The 17,500-nt window shown below is 42.1% G+C and overlaps 2 protein-coding genes across 5 annotated transcripts in view; both read right to left on the minus strand.

Annotated features, from left to right (window-relative positions):
• The window catches only part of corin (corin, serine peptidase), a 34,438-nt gene extending 25,370 nt beyond the window's left edge, over nucleotides 1–9,068 (minus strand). Inside the window, exons 1-3 of one of the 3 annotated variants that reach the window (XM_076289506.1) lie at nucleotides 8,939–9,068; nucleotides 6,868–7,018; nucleotides 2,331–2,759 (exon numbers count right to left, since the gene is read on the minus strand). In XM_076289506.1, coding sequence (XP_076145621.1) covers nucleotides 2,331–2,759; nucleotides 6,868–7,018; nucleotides 8,939–8,998 — 640 coding nt within the window. In that variant the 5' untranslated portion in view covers nucleotides 8,999–9,068. Of the gene's footprint in view, nucleotides 1–2,330; nucleotides 2,760–6,867; nucleotides 7,019–7,595; nucleotides 8,748–8,836; nucleotides 8,857–8,938 lie in introns of those variants that run through there. The other 2 variants (XM_076289508.1, XM_076289507.1) reach the window with 2 other exon arrangements.
• Nucleotides 9,069–10,074: 1,006 nt separating this feature from the next.
• Nucleotides 10,075–17,500, minus strand: part of nfxl1 (nuclear transcription factor, X-box binding-like 1) — a 34,905-nt gene continuing 27,479 nt past the window's right edge. For both annotated transcript variants that reach the window (XM_076289509.1, XM_076289510.1), the window contains exons 19-23: nucleotides 12,944–13,013; nucleotides 11,774–11,878; nucleotides 11,426–11,509; nucleotides 10,998–11,051; nucleotides 10,075–10,703 (exon numbers count right to left, since the gene is read on the minus strand). In XM_076289509.1, coding sequence (XP_076145624.1) covers nucleotides 10,530–10,703; nucleotides 10,998–11,051; nucleotides 11,426–11,509; nucleotides 11,774–11,878; nucleotides 12,944–13,013 — 487 coding nt within the window. In that variant the 3' untranslated portion in view covers nucleotides 10,075–10,529. The remainder of the gene's footprint in view (nucleotides 10,704–10,997; nucleotides 11,052–11,425; nucleotides 11,510–11,773; nucleotides 11,879–12,943; nucleotides 13,014–17,500) is intronic.

Raw genomic sequence — 17,500 nt, forward strand, 5'->3', positions numbered from 1 at the left:
ATTGTTTGTGCAAATATAGGCTGATTCATGTTCCCTTGCATTGTGTAACTGAGGTCCATGGCTAGTCTGGTTTTCACCAGACCAAGCTCAATCTTTTAACAAATCAAAAAATAAATCGTCGGCAGATCAGGCTGGGTTCACCCAGCCTAGTCCATGGTAGGCGCCCGATATTGTTTAATTTTCCGATTGAGATATCCACGCTCTGGCTATTCTAAATGCAAAAATGCATCAGGCAGTTATGACAAAACCGTGACTGTTAACTAGATCCTAAAAGAAAGCTGTTAGCTTCCCTGAGCTACAGGTATAAGGTAGGCCTATTTACAACATAAATTGTCAATAGGCTATGCTGGCGACACAAATAAAATCTCCTTTGGAAACCAATGGCTTACGCCTTACAGTATCAAGCGGATTTAAGCTGCCACATCGTGGCGAAAAGTTGTAATAAAATCCACGCAGCTCCGTGAATCACGGAAAGCGCGAATGAAGTAGCCACTTCTAAACCCACTGCACAGTAGCTTAAGGTGTGTTGCTAAAGCAGCCATAATGAAAGCCATAATGAAGGTGTCATTGTTTGTTTGGATACTTCACACACACAGGTGCTTTTTTTTTTTTTCACAGTGCTTTTTAATCTCACAGACTACAACTACCAAGCTGGAATCAAAGCAAATCGATTCCCCTCTCACACACTGCACGCACTTAAAACAAATAAACAGGCGTCTCAGTCTCACGCATGTATAGCCATAGGCAAAACTGTATCGGACCGGTGTAACGTTGGTAAATCATCCATTGCACAGAATGATTTTTGTAGCACGTGCAACAAATAATATTACGATTATGTGTACAGCCCTGCCTTGGATACATCTCTCAAAGTGCGCTCTAAAATATTTGGTTTAGATGTAGATCATCACGGGTGCGTTAATTTTGAAAATAGAGTATTGAAGTAGCCTAGTGGGTGTTTGGGAATGAACGTTAGGTCAGATGCTTTTTGAGACTTTTTGTGGTCTTAATGCAACACTTTACAAAGCACTGACAGGGCCACCAAGGACTGTGACCAAATGAACAGCAGAAAAAAACCTATATAGCAAGCAGAAATGTCCCAGCCGGTGTTTGCATCATAGACAGGTTATCTTTCAGGTATATTTTCCATTAGAAAACCATCGCGTTAGGGAACGTTGTGGCTAACTTACTTAGCTTGTTAGTAGGCCAGAATGAGACGACAGTCGAAAGATACAAAAAGATACAAACAGTGCTGCTTTTAATTTGCTTGGTATAGCCGCATTTATAGTTTTCTACAAATTCAATCAAATTGGCCTCCATCACTCAACCAATGCTAACGGTAACATTATTGTACCTAGGTCCTAAAGCTATTGATATTATAAGATTAACGTACCTGCAGTAAAAACCAAGCATGTCCGATAAACATTCTCAGATTTATTTTCGGCTTCAAGAAGAAATGGGAATTACATTTCATGTGAAAATCGTCCTATCCTTATTAGACGTTCTCTGCGGTAAACTACAGTCATTGTAGGAAGCATCCATTGTTTTTCCAACCCACTTTAGATTAACTTCCAACAAAATTACGTCTCACTGCAACGATGCGCCATCTAGTGGACAAACGACTACGTATCGCCAATACTGGAAATGCAGCCATGATGATGATGATGAATATTTGGTTTTCCTTTAATCCTACTGAATTTGTAATTATGTATCGGCCGTTCTAATTGCCGATACCGATAGTATGTGCGTGCCTGTGTGTGTGTGCGTGTGTATATGTGTGCACCGCCATCTACAGGCCAATGAGTGTACAGTCACTAAATGTACATATAACTTAATGTTTTTAGACCCCCCCATGGATGAAATTCTACGAAACTTGGCATACCCCCGGAGAATGCCAGGTTACTCATACACATAAAATTTGGTGCAGTTCTGAACATCTTAACTGAAGATAGGGGCGATTAAAGCAGAATTATATTGCATTTTCACTTTTTACCGGGGGGGTGCAAATCACAAATGAGTGATTATGGGCCAGGTTGATGTGGGCCCTTGAGACCAACATACCAAAAAAAATTCTTCATCCTCAGTGCCACGGTTCAGGTAGTTATTTAGGAAAAACTGCATTTTTTGGGTTTCGGGGGGCCTAGCGCGGGGCGGGGGAAGTGGCCCCTGGGGACCAAACGAAATTTTTCCGTAAAAGTCTAGTGGGGCTACATACCCACCAAATTTCATGTGCCCCGGTGTTTCGGTGTCATAATGAAGATAACTTTATACATTTTTTTTTGCTTCTGAGTTCTGTGTTCCATCATACCGTACACATATTTACACACACGTACCCAAGTCTGGCGCAGCAGTGGTCGGCTCAACAGTGGGCGTGTTTAAAATCCCCAGGATGCTTGCTGTAGTCGTCTGCCAATCATAAGGGAGCTTGTGAGGAGGTGTGGTCTGGGGAAGTGGAGAGGGTGAGGAAGATAATGATGAAGATGAAGACGATGTTGATGCTGACGACGTTGATGCTAACTGTGACGATGATGATGATGATGGTGAAGATGGTGGAGAAGATGAAGATGCTGATGAAGAGTTGTCGGCGCGGGGTCTCCAGTGGCCCATGCCCTGAGTGTGAGGCGGAGGGACAGCAGTTGCCCCTGAAGGTGTCGTCGTCATGGGAACGCCAGGGGAAGAGGTGTTTTCCGTGGCGGTTGGGCTCATTGTGATGTCCAGAGAGCGGGAATCAGCTGACTCCATTAAAGTGCTCCCTATGACACCTTGTTAACGTGCACACACGCACACACGCGCACGCACATACACACACACACACAAAGAACATACATTTATATAACATCCATAGTGAAAGAAGGTGTTTTAAGGTCAATCTGGTGTCTTAATGTGAGTATTTATACATAGAGCTGTAGACTATTTACAGACAAGACAGAGGTCATACAGACAAGACAGAGAGAGAATTAGATACAGACAGACAGACAGACAGACAGACAGATAGATAGATAGATAAATAAATAGATAGATCTCTCTGAGTGTATGTGTTTGCGTGTGTTTGTGCGCATTGACGCACTAATCCTGTGCGCACTGTGCGTACAATTTTTCAATGCTTTATTCATGAAATCATTCAATATTACAACAATAAAAATAGCTTGTGTACTGTCTTCATTGAAACATGCGTCCCGCACAAAATGATAGCCTATGTTTAGGGCAAAGAGAATGGACATCTCAACATAAAGATACATTAGAAGATGATGATTGGTGTAAATTTTGTAACGACGATAAGCAGTTCTGGTGCTTAAAAATGCAACGTTCCATTCAGGTGTTTAACAGTAAACGGTGCACTGTTCTTAGCAGTTAAGTATAGTATAAGTATAAATATTCTTTTGATCCTGTGAGGGAAATTTGGTCTCTGCATTAATCCCAATCTGTGAATTAGTGAAACACACAGCACACAGTGAACACACAGTGAGGTGAAGCACACACTAATCCCGGCGCAGTGAGCTGCCTGCAACAACAGTGGCGCTCAGGGAGCAGTGAGGGGTTAGGTGCCTTGCTCAAGGGCACTTCAGCCGTGCCTACTGGTCGGGGTTCGAACTGGCAACCCTCCGGTTACAAGTCCGAAGTCCGAAGTGCTAACCAGTAGGCCACGGCTGCCCCCTTTTTTTTTTGCTTATGCTGAGTTATGCTGAAGGCAGTAAGATTAGGCATTGCATCCTACAGTCACTCAGTTTGGAACATCGCAGTTTGGGTTTTCAAGATTGATAAGATTCAGTTAATGTGTAGAGTATGGATCATCTCAAAGTTTGGGACAACCAAACAGCAGTGTAAGCAAATCCTTATTGTTAGGTTACATAGCTGTCTTTTCTCTAGGCCTAGGCCTATCGCAAATCGTGACATAAACTCATTGGTTTCTTTTTTTCTTTTCTTTCCCTTGTTCACGTATTGGGTAGTGAAGCGATAATGCCTTTAAAGCAATGTTCACGTCACGTGAGCTAGAGCCGATATGGCCAGAGCTGCTTGCTCTGTAAGGCATTTCTGTCCCACCCAAATTGCGTTAAAATGGTGTGTTTAGCAGTCAGAATTTTTAAAAAAATCCCGGGGGTGAAACCTCCCTCATCCCAGAAATTTTAAAAAGCTTGAAACACCTCTATGTGTAAGGTAGCCATGCACCATTCGTTTACTTTTTTGGGGGGTTAGCGTCCTGGGCCATGGTGCGTACTATGGAATACAACCCTAGCGGCGCCCCTGTGTGTGTGTGTGTGTGTGTGTGTGTGTGTATGTGTACACGTACCAGTTACACCTATAATGTGGGAGACAGTAGTCATGAACTCATTTGCATACTGGCCATGTTTAAATATAAACACCTCCACAGCTGAGGCACACACACTCATACCCTCACTATGCACACTCTCCATCACCCTCTCTCTCTCTCCATTGGCCTCTCTGTCTCTCACACTACTTCTCTCTCTCTCTCCCTTTCTCTCTCTTTTTTCTTGTGAACTCTCCTACTCCCTCTCTCCCTCCTGACTCTCTCCACACAAACCGAGGTGAGGGGGAGTTGACAGCCCAGGCTTCTGAAGGCTTTTGTTTGTTAAGTTCCCTTTCAAATTAGTCAAATTAAATCTGAGCTTCACCCCCACAGATGCCATTAGACTACATGACTCATCAGATGTGCGTGTGTGTGTGTGTGTGAGTGTGTGTGTTTGTGAGTGTGAGTGTGAGTGTGTGTGTGTGTGTGTGTGTGTGTGTGTGTGTGTGAGTGTGAGAGAGAGAGAGAGAACTGTTTCTGCATGCATGTTCAAGCGTGGCATCCTCTTCCCCACATGAGAACTCTTTCCCTAGCTGTGTGTCTGCTGTCAAATAAACTAGATTGACATCTGGCCTCCCAGCTATACCCCAGGGGCCGTCACTGACCATTACACCACAACAGGTGCTTCAGTCTGCCACACACACACACACACACACACACACACACACACACACACACACACACACACATCTACACACACAGAGAGACTGTTATATACACATACATGCATCTGAGTGTATACAGGAGTGTGTGTGTTTGCATGCACATAAATGCATAAACACACACACACCTGCAGGACACGGAGTGGAATCCCCAGACAATCCAGATGTTGACTTTTCCCACCTGGTCAGTCACAAACGCATATTTTTTGTATTATTCAAGTCGAACAGCAGTACAGTAAAAGTTGTCATACTAAACACACACCCTCACACAGACACACAAAAACATGCATGCGCACGTACACACACACACACACACACACACACACACACACACACACAGGTATGCACGCACGCATGCATACGCGCACATACACATGTGTGTGTGTGTGTAAAAAAGTCCTGAAAGGGGTTCTATCATATTTGAACACCCTATTCTCTTCACTAATAATGACTATATTACACTGTTCCTTCTCAGTACAGAAAGAATTCAAGTCATGTGAGTCCATCAACTAAAAGAGGAATATGAACACTATGATGAAAACATATTGTACATTTGGGGGAAAAAAAACACTTTTTGATGGCTATTTGCTCAGCCCTGGTGCTCTCCCTCTCTGTCATATCTTGACAGACTGGCATTCTCCATCTCTATGCGTGACTTTATGTGTGTGTGTGTGTGTGTGTTGTTGAATTGCATTGATGAGTCACAGGATGATGTGACAGATTTAGACACATTCAAAAACCTGCTCTATTCCACACCATCTGCAACACACTCATACTCATGCACACACACACAACACACTCATAATCATGCACACAAACACACACACACACACACACACAAAAGACTTATATAAGCAGACCACAATGTCACCTCACACATACATACACACACAGGAATAAAAGATCAAACATCTGAACTTATCCAGTGAGAGCACCTAACAAAACCAAGTCTGACATTAGCTCATGTGACTACAATCTTCATACAGAACAGACATACTGTAGATACCACAAGACACAAACAGACAGATAGACAGACACACACACACACGCTGTGAGACTTTCACACTCAAAGAACCGTCAACAAGTTCAACACTCTCATAACACACACACACATACACACACACACACACACACACACACACACACACACACACACATCTATGGCCTAATGGCATGGGGCTCCTGTGGGGGAGGGCTCTCAAAGGACAGCTGTTCTCTGACTAGTCCATTACCCCCCATCCATCTAACTCATTGGTCACTTAAACCCAATAAATCTCAGCAACTGGATCATTAACTTCAAATCTGGTGTCTGGGTGAGTTTGAGAAAGTGTACCAGCATCTCTTTCCCCTAATGTGATAGCACTAAAGAGAAAGCGAGGACAGCTATCAATAAAGTCTTATAGACTGAAGGAACAAGACTGTGTCAGTTTACTATAAGGAGTATGCACTAGTGTAAATGTTTGAGTGTGTGTGTGTGTGTGTGTGTGTGTGTGTGTGTGTGTGTGTGTGTGAGCGCGCTAAAGCAGGCGTGGGTGGAAAAGAAAAAATGACTGGCTGACAGAGCAACTAAGCTTGTCATCAGCCTCAACAGAATCACATCTGTGCAAACACACCAATGCTCACATAAGCACGCTCTAACTACACAAGACATTCTAAAGCACACCCACACCCAGTTTAAATCAAACTTAGAGGAAAGCAGATCAATCCTTTCATGTGATTTTGTGTGTGTGTGTGTGTGTGTGTATCAGATTTTTTTCTTGATCTTGATCTTTTCATTTAATTGTAGCCTATTGTAGCCTATGCACAGCATATCGGTAATATTGTAACTTCTACAGCCATACCACTTCAGCTCCATTAATTTGGAAATAAAAAAAATATACAGAGAGAGTCATGTGCATTTACCTGTGAATGCCAACAGTACCAACAGAACGCATGCGAATGCGCAGATCGCGAGGATGAGGATGAGCAGAAGCAGACGGATGTGCCTGGCAGAACGGGAGCCCAGCTTCTGGGAGCACGGACCTCCCGTCATCTCTGCACCGTTGCCGCTCACCTGCGTGACAGAACACACACGAGACTCTCTAAGCCACACATTATGATCCGACACCCGTTAGCTGGGACACGACTTTGGTGAGTTGTAGACGCGGAGGCGTCCAGACGAAAGGAGCCCGAACGGCTCGTGACGGGTCTTAGACCTACTTAAAGAGAGTGCTCTAACTAGAGCGAACAGAATAGGGTCAATGGACTTCGTTGGGGACTCGCGCGAGATTAAAATCACTCATTAAAACGATAATGATTTCGCTACTGACGGTGGCTGGTAGACCGTTAAACACGGGGAAAATACAGCTCTCTAAAGTTACAGAGCAGAGACCAAGTAACAAACATATCAGACAACATTATGCCTACCTAATAGCCTAATAATGAAAATAATAATATTAATAATATTAACAAAATAATATCATTTTAATTTAATTTGCCTAATTAATCTAATGTATTTAGGTCTAGGTTATGTCACTAGGCAGACTAAATTATTCCTATAGCCTAGGCTACATATAGGCCTATTGGATCTCTTAAAGTTCAGCCAGGTTTAGTGGCAGAACTAGACTACCGAAGAGTTGAAACACACTTACCTGCGGCTGAATCTTAGCTCCCTACCGGAGTCTACTCAACGAACCTCACACCAGTGTTCATATAGCCTTCACTGGTCCGCATAGGGTAGGCTACAAATGCCCAAAATACCGCTCCTTGTGATTTCACCTAAATGACAACAGACATGTTTTGAAGTGAGGGGTTCGGGCACGAGTGAGCCGCCTCCGGTCTGCTCGCCAGAGTTTTTTACAGCCAGGTTTCCGAAAGCTGTCACTCCGACGTTCATAAAGCTAGCGGGTCCTAGCGCCACCGTGCTCACGCCAACGGCGAAGGGTCGTTTAAAGACGATTCGTCAACCTAATCCACTTGGAACAGGCAGGGCTTCTTCTATCCAAATCGTATTTTTACCCAGTGGCTCGTAACGGCGAGATCTTCTCACAGCTGCGGCGACTCGCAAATTGGTGACAGAGACCGCGCAAAGAGATAACGGCAGTAGGACCTCGCGGAATAGCCAACCAGTCAAAAAAGACCCCCCTCTCGCTTGCACGGTTATTTTTACTCAGGTATTTTTCGCTTCAGACTTTCCATGCCTGCGACTGGGGGGCTCACGGGACAACACAAGGGCCATCTGAAATCTCAGCTCGCAAGGAAGAACTTTATTTATAGAGCCCCGCGGGATCGAGGACCCCACGTTCCACCGGGACAGGCGCAAGAATCGTGCCTACATGTGCGTTAGGGCAAGAAGGCTGCGCGTATGGGTTGAACAGGGCTCGAGTTGACAGAGGGGGCGAGGTGGGCTCCCATCTGCCGATTCTAAATCAAACATGGGAAGGCTCGGGCATGTGTACGCGCTACTTATTCGCGCACTTGCGAGTCTGTCGGACCAAGTCGAGCGGTAGTAGACTTGAGCGTCTGCCTGAAAGCTAAACTTTACCCCAATATAAATAATAACAGTACATATACAACGGCAACTGTCCAATGGAGCAGAAGAAACGCTATTGGAATGTGCGTTGAAAAGTTCAACGAAGGATGCTACTTCATTGCATGTGTAACAGTGTCATTCTGACGTTCTCTTTCCTGTAGCTGCACCTCTCCTGCGTTCTATATCCCCAAATGAATCACTCTTGAAGACACAAATAGATAATTATAAGGAAAACAGACTGTATTCCATATGATATTAATTTAAATTACTTAAGCTATTCTTATATAACTAATTAATCTTAGTCTAAATGATTAATAGAAATTACTGTAATACAGATTTTTTAAAAACGGTAGGACTGACCAGAACTCACTGGTGTCCCAACGCACACAGGACAATTACCCATCACATTACTGGACTGAATTGTTCAGAAGGAATGCTTATAAGTCCCTCAGCGCTCCTTACCACAGGTTGCTGGCGCGGGTCTCCATGGCTCAGCGCGTGGAAGTTCTCCGTGGAAAACATGACACCAGGCGCTCCGTCACCGGTGAATCCCGCGCCGGATCACCCGGTTTCCACGTATCGCATTCGTCAGTGAGAAAGGAAAGCGGAGCGCTCGGAGCAAAAGGAAGAAATCGGGGAGGGGGCAGGAGTGGGCTTCCCTCACCTATCCCATAATTTTCTTGCCCAGTCCATTTACAAACCCAACCCCCTGAGTGTGCGCCACCAACACCCCTTTGGTTGCAACAGCTTCGGTTCATTTGACTGTTCCGCTTCAGCATCGGTGTGCAGGTGCATAGGTTTTGCTGTAGGTTGGGTTTACTGAGGTTGCTTGAGGCATTTGTGATGTTAGGAGCGCCTCCTTATTATAACTTACATATTAAAGGTAAAGGTAAGTAAAGGTATGTGTCAGAAGGACATTACATGCGATGCACACACTTTATATATCCATAGTAGTATAATAGTATTTCTGATATGTTGCTGATTGGATCATAAACGGCCACAGCAACAAAGGGGAATGACTGACTCTTCTCTAATAACTGTTACATGTTATTTTCTATATTTCTGATATGTTGCTGATTGGATCATAAACGGCCACAGCAACAAAGGGGAATGACTGACTCTTCTCTAAAAACTGTTACATGTTATTTTCTATATTTCTGATATGTTGCTGATTGGATCATAAACGGCCACAGCAATGAAGAAAAGTGAAAGTGACTGATAATGACTGACTGACTATTATTGTGTTACATGCTCCAAATGTAAAGCACTTTGAGCTGCATTCTGTGTATGAAAGGTGCTATACAAATAAAGCTTATTATTATTATTATTATTAGTAGTAGTAGTAGTAGTAGTAGCAGTAGTAGTAGTAGTAGTAGTAGTATTACTATTACTTTGGACCCATAACCATGACTACAAAACAAACTGAAAATGTAAACATGAAACAAGGCTTCATCTTGACTCAAGGCCATTTTTATCCAGAACTACTGAATTCTGTGATACAATGTCAAAACTCTAAGCAAATCTCTAGGAATTAGAATAGTAGGTTGATCCTCCAACACATCTTCCAAAGATGAACCAGAAACCATACTTGAACAAGGTACCTTTTTTGACATTTTATTATGGCCATCATATTTCCATATAGGATTCTATTCTACAACTCAATTTTTCCAACTCAGGTCAAAAGGTAAATTAGAAGAAACAAATAGTACTAGCATAAGATTAGAGACAAATTAGATTAAACATCCAAGTCCTTAAGGGGCCATTCCATTTGCAATTCATATCATACGTTTGACAGATGACTGTTTACATATCAGAGAACATCCTAAACTGTCCTTACTTTTAAGTGTGTGAGGGTGTACCATGCCAAGCTTAACAAAACATGTGCATCTACCTGTACACCTCCGTGTAAAATACCACTGAATGACCACTGCTACAGTAAGGACATTCAGAGTCCCTCAGATCAGGAACAAAAGGACTATTAAGACCAGTAGCAGTGATCTCTTTTCCTTTTGATGTTTTGTTTGTTTGGGACAGAGGAGGCAAACAAGCTCTTCTAGTGGACCTGCAATAAGTAGAAGGCTGCCGCAGCCAGGAGGACACCACACACAGGCACCAGGAGGTACTTCCTGTACTGGAGCCATGCTCCCTCGTCTGGCTCCGCCTCCGTGATCCGACGGTTCTTCTTTCTCCGGCCTTTCTGGCGTTTTTCAAAGGCTTCCAGCTCAGCCTACACACACACACACACACACACACACACACCAAAAACAAATCATCATTACTGGACAGTTTGTGTGTGGTGTTCTCGTCTAAAAAAAGTTGTGCTCTATCTTTTTTCTGCAGACACACAGATGCACGCCGCAGTAGTCTAGTTTGCCGAGACAAACACAGCTGAACATCCATTAACTAACAAGTCACATGCAGAGATTCGCTGTCACACACACACAACTTTGTGGTTATTCAACAAATGTACACCTACCCACCCACACCACACACACACGGACACACACACACGTGCACACACCTGCTGTTTTTTCCTCTCCTCTTCTAAAGCAGCTTGCTCCTCAGCTTCTTTCATCTGAAACATAGACAGACATCAGAGAGAAACACACACACACACACACACACACACACACACACACACCTATGCTATCAGGGAGACAGTATCTGAATCTCTACTGGTACTGCTCCACATTTGACCCATTTAAATTATGGTGGAGGTTTGACTGAGAAATACACCTTCAACATTAAAGGCATCCTGCAAACTAATGGGGCTAACCATAGGGCTATATTTTAAACCATACTGCACCAATTACCACCTCCCAGACACACACACATACACACACACAATCACAACAAAAGATACACAAATACAAAAATACACTCACATACATACATACATACAGGCAGACACACACACACACACACACACACACACACAGCTATACAAACCTCGGTAGTTTTCTTCAAGATGGTCTTGCACACATGGTCACACACCACTAAGTCAGGCTGCTGTGCTTGGGAACAGGAGAACTCCTGAGCAACAGAATTGGAAAGTTAGAGCAAAAACAAACTCCACACTGGGCATTTCTATGTGCTGCTCTGCACTAGGGCTGGGTTGGATGTCAATGCCAACGTGAGTTGGATGCATATGCAGATGCGCATACAAGTGTGTGTGACTATGGATCTATGTTTCCATACTTGTGGATGCTAAATGTGTCGATGTGTGTTTTCAGCCAGTTTTTTGTACATGTGTGTGTATGTGTGTTTGTGTGTTTGTGTGTGTGTTTGTGTGCGTACCTTCTTGATCCTCTTGCAGGGGCACTTCACTTTAACTCTCTGAGTACAGGACTCTACACAGTCTCCAGGGTGACACAGCTCTTTACAGCGATGCCCACAGCCAAGCTACAAGCCCAACCACAAGCACACCAAACAAGACAATTATATAGAGACACACACTACCTCAATATCCATAGACACATGCAAGTACAAATGTATTCATTGTGCAGGTTCATATATAATGGATCACAATCATATTAAATGTCAACACACACACAGACACACACACACACACACACTGCATCCCCATTTCCCCATTTCAAGTACACATTTCAGTGTAAACCAACTAATTGTCCCTCTGTTGGTACAGTAAACACACATTGTTCCGTCCTTGTGTGTGTGTGTGTGTAAGACTGTGTGTGTGTGTGTGTGTGGTTACACACATGTGTCTTTCTCTCTCCAGGAACTTGGACTATTTTGTTATTGAGTGCTGCTGTGGTCTGTAATGGTTTGTCTGGTTAGATGTTGATTGCTTTTGTTTGATCGGTAAAGGCAATGTGTGGTTGCACTGACTGATTGAAGTGGACAGAGGAGAGAGAGGCGAACCAGAAAAGGGAAAACAGAGAAGAAAATGAGAAAGACAAAAGGGGGGGGGGGGGGGGGGGGTAGTGGAAAGGGAGAGCAGTTGTTTGTCCAAGGCAAACTGTTCCCAGGTGATGCCAATCTCCACATGAGGGCAAATTCCGAGCCAGCTCAATGACCCATGATGGCATCACACAAGGACACAGACACATACATGCATACACACACACACACACACACCAAGTTTTTCTTGTAAACACAGAAACACATGTTTTCCCCTGAAAGCTCACAAACAAAACCTAATGAAACAGAAACACATGCGAAAAAATATACACTTGCAGAGAAACAGCAGGGAGAGGGAGAGAGTGAGAGAGAGAGAGAGAGAGAGAGAGAGAGAGAGAGAGAGAGAGAGAGAGAGAAAGCACATATCTCACCCTCTCAGGCAAGTCAAAATGCATCCTGATGAATGATCTAGTTGATTGAGGGTTATTTGGTATGATATGTGCATGGAGTCTTTATTTAGGAACCCATTGTTGCCATATATTCAGACTGAGAGGGGATGTAGGCATGTTGAGGTGTGCACTGTGGTAGCCCTGTGCTCACACACACCTGTTTGGGACACTGGTTCTTGCATGATCCCAGCTGTGTTTTACCCTCATCATCTGTTGAAGTCAACTTCCTGCAAATAGCACAGACACACACAGGCAGAGAAATGAAGCACAGTTTGGGCTGTGTCTCAGCGGAACTCAAACACATGTACAATCATTGTCAGAGAATATGTGTCAAATCAGACCAATGTCCTTAGGGTTTTTAATCAGTCATTTGAATGTTATCAGGGTAAGTGTTCATTTTTCTGTCTATGTTGAAAACCCCTTGTCAGTCAGTACTGTGAAAGTAAAAAAAAAAAAAAGTGTAAGACGGTGTAAGACAGGCGAGTACAAACGCGTGTATACTCTGATTGTCACAAACACTCCTGTTTTAGCAAAGTCGTGTGTTCGTTCGTCACCATAAGAACAACATGCCACAAATGTTCCTAACTCTTAAAGGGCATGGCAGATGGCAGTCTCATTGGTTTAATAGATGTTATGCCCAAAACACACCCACGGTTAATTAAGTAAGAACAACCCTTTTGAACTATGTGCCTGGAGTATGATCACTCATTCCGCCACCAAAGCAGCAAAAGTAGTCTGGACACACCCGAAATGCAGCGAGGGTTGAAGCAGAGCACAGCCCAAACCATGGTTCATAGCTCAATATAAGTCATATTTGGGCATTAATATTTTGAAAAGTATCACACATAGCCAAACCAAACTTTATAAGATGGAAGAGAAAAATGAGTATGACTGAATGATGATGATGATCATAAAAAAAATAATAAAAAAACATTGTTCTATTCATGTTGTGTCAATATTTGATGCCAAATAATGGGCTTGAATATATTAAGGATACGTTTTTCACAAATTTTCAAAGGACTAAAATGTTATGTGGGGTAGGTAGTAGGAACATGAGAATCTATGTGGAAGTAGTGTACACAGTGTCAATGTTGTACCATACATATTATATATAGGTATAACAATGCAATTAACTGTGTGCATTTACCAATGGATGTACAACATTGGGACTTTGAAAAATGTATATATACTTTTAGAGTACATACATTATGTATATTACCATATAGAGTTTCATGTTACTTCTAACCAGTGTTGTAATGTAACGGAGTATAAATACTTTGTTACTGTACTTAAGTAGAAATTTCACGTATCTGTACTTTACTTCACTATTTAAATTTATGTAAACTTTCACTTTTACTCCACTACATTTCCTAGATAAAATGTATACTTTTACTCCGTTATATTTCCACTAAGCATCTTCGTTACTTGTTACTAAAAAATAAAATTAGAAGAAATGTGTGTGACTGCAATAAGGGAGGTTTGGTGAATCACTGCTCCTAGATTGCATTACGCACGCTCCGCATGCCGCACGCCCTATTTCAGCTCTTGTTTGTTGCTAGAGGAGGACGTACAACTGAAACCGCCATGGAAGCACGATCACCTACTGGAGGACCTCCCGTTATCGTTGACGACCACCCCGACGATAGTGGTGAACTCGGTGAACAGGGTAGTGGTGAAGATAACGTCGTACACCTGTGGCCGTATTTGCAAGTAATGTTTCTGAACATTGGCAGCTTTCTTTGAAGCTGAACACTCCGCTACCTGCCTCAGCGGCCTGTGAAAGACTATTTAGCATCGCAGGACTTGTCTTCAGTCCAAGAAGAGTAAGACTGAATTCTGGCAACTTTAAAAACCAGCTTCTTTTGAAGATGAACAGACACCTTTTCAGTTTCAACTAATGACTGGCGTATTAGTAGCTGCTGGACATAGGTGGCCTGTGTGTGTGTGAGATGGTGACCGGCTCATACCACATGACCAAAATGTTCCCCCTACCAGCAGGTGATTTTCTTTTGAAAGAAATAAGTTATTTATTTTTCATTTTTACCTGACGTTCATACAAAAGTGAAATTTCTGTTTCTGTTTTTTTCTTTGATGTCAGCTCTAAAAATATGCTGTTTGTTCTTTGAACTTAGGACAATTGTGCCTGAAAAGTCCTAGAAAAGAATGCGATTTTGATTTGATGAGTAAGATTAAGAAGATATGGGAACCCTGAATATGCTTTATGCTTTGCTATAAGAAAGCCACAATAAAGTTCACAAATAAAAGTTCTAACCGCTTGCTTTTTTAAAAAAACTTTTACTTCAGAAAATTACTTTTGATACTTAAGTACAGTATATATCAGATACTTTAAGACATTTACTTAAGTAATATTCTAAAAGGTAACTTTTAGTTCTACCAAAGTCATTTTCTAGTACGATACTTGTACTTTTACTCAAGTATTGCTTTCTAGTACTTTATACAACACTGCTTCTAACTACCCCACACCATTTTAGTCCTAAAATGACCAAATGCATTCACACCTTCATCATCTTCATGCTCATGTTGTGGAGACCTAACATATTGGCACAAAGTATTTTATTTGCAAAACAGGGATTGGTGCCATGTGGGTACAATAAATGACTTATAATATCCTCAATGTAATGGCTAAGCAATACAAACCTTTAACCCTTAGAACCCTAAGCTGTTTTTAGGGCATTTTCACTACCTTTATTCATAAGGATTTATTCTGGTCATTGTAAGTGCCACACACATATATTATATATTGTTTTTTTCAGGAGAGTTTAGGCTATTCAGATCATTTCATGTATTAATACTAGCATTGATTTTATTTTGATTTTTAAAGTATTAAAATATAAAAAGTGTATTAAAAAAATTCTTATATTTCGACATGTATCTCACCACAGCAAGCTCACAGCTCTACATGCATTTCATGTGTGTGTAGGGCAGACTGTGCTGAATCGGGCAATATAATTGCCATGTTGGAGGGATACTCTGGGGCTGAGCAATTTACAGAAATATTTGCTGTGTGATTTACGGAAATAAATGCCATTTTTTATTTAGTGATGAAAAATGACATTTCTGCGCTCCATATCTGTGACACGAACTGATCTGACCTGACCCGAGGTTGCGTGTTAGCCTGCGTGCCTGTGTGTATGCAGTCATAATAATTCTCAACTCTTTACTGCATTGCCATGAACAAAGTAAAGGCAAAAAAGGTGTTTATTTGTTGAACAAATTGGGATGCAATGTGAGCCTTGAATTGGATGCCATGCAGGAATTTGCTAGGATCTCAAAACCGGAATATGAACATGCTTTGCTATAGAGAAACACATGATAGCATTGGATTATAAACATGCTGTGCCACAAGAACAGACAAAAACGTGGGGTAAGTCCAGCTATATGAAGTTATTATTTTGCTGTCACTTCGTCTGTTTTATAACCCAGAAGGATCGATAAACATGCTACCAATGGATAGCCCTGTGCTCCCTCTTTCATCTGATATGCTTGCCATATCGATGCGATCACGGGTTCGCGAGTAATTCAAACTAGAGTAATGTGTGTGCAGGTGAATGCAGAGAAGTATAGACTGTAAATATGATGCAATTTGATTTAATTTCATGATTTTTTTTAATTTTCATACTTGATCGTACAGACAAGTGTGTATTCTCGTTGGAAAGCCCCACTTCTGCTCTGTCGTGCAATAAAGGTTTCATCTCGCTGTGATGAACTGTTCCGGAGCAATGTAACAGAGAAGAAAGGGTGTGTTTTTTGACGCACTTTGCGTCAATCGGGTTCTAAGGGTTAATGGTCAAGTCATACTGACATGTTTGTTGTCCATTCCCCAAAGTTTGGTCATGCTAGGAATAATACCTTTAAGATATTAATGCCCAAACATGGCATTGTTGGCGTTAAAAAAAACATGGGTGAAAAAAATATGAGAACATTGGAATCTGAACAAAAATTACAGGTTTTAGTTTTGGTACTTAAACACTATGTAGTCAAACTCTGAGCAAAGTATGAGACGGTGTGACAACAATGGTCCTAGTTTCTGTATGATCTGTATGACATTTGTTAAAGATTTAATAATATTCATATCCTTCTAATGTCCTTACATGTGATTATAGACCTACACAAGATTAAAAACCTTTTATTATGTATGTATATGGCCCCTATCTTGCACCCGTTGCAAGGTGGCGCAAAGCGCAACGCAAAGCTTATTCTTATCTTACACCCAGTCAGTGGCAGATTTCTTTTACTTTTATTAAACCTTGCGCCCTGGGTAATTAGCGGTAATTAGCGACATAAGGTGTGGTCTGGCGCATGATCCAAAAATCGTTACGCCACTGACCAAGGAAATCCTGGTCTATAGCGAAAGGTGCATATAAGGCACAGCTGAAGATGCACTGTCACGAGAAGTAAGCAGCAACTCCTCTGCAGGATAAATATCCTTAGGATTTTTATTCTGTCATTCGAACATTATTGGGGTAAGTGTTGCTTTTTTCAGGATATGTTTTTCTTGTCAGTCAATAGTGACAAGACCATACGGTCTTGTGCGCAAGCAGATTCCTTCAAATGCGCCGGTGACCATCAAAACACCGATGCACTGTTTGAAGTTGCGCTGCTTGCTGTTAAAGGGAATGACATGATGTCATTCTCATTGGTTTAAAGCATGTTACGCCCAAAACACACCCATGACTGATTAAGAAACATAAGA

Source organism: Alosa pseudoharengus, unplaced genomic scaffold (genome assembly GCF_046254945.1).
Source record: "Alosa pseudoharengus isolate Yale_2024_CS ecotype anadromous, Long Island Sound unplaced genomic scaffold, YU_APseudo_1.1 YU_APseudo_1.1_scf_17, whole genome shotgun sequence".
In the NCBI taxonomy this organism is placed as follows: Eukaryota; Metazoa; Chordata; class Actinopteri; order Clupeiformes; family Clupeidae; genus Alosa; species Alosa pseudoharengus.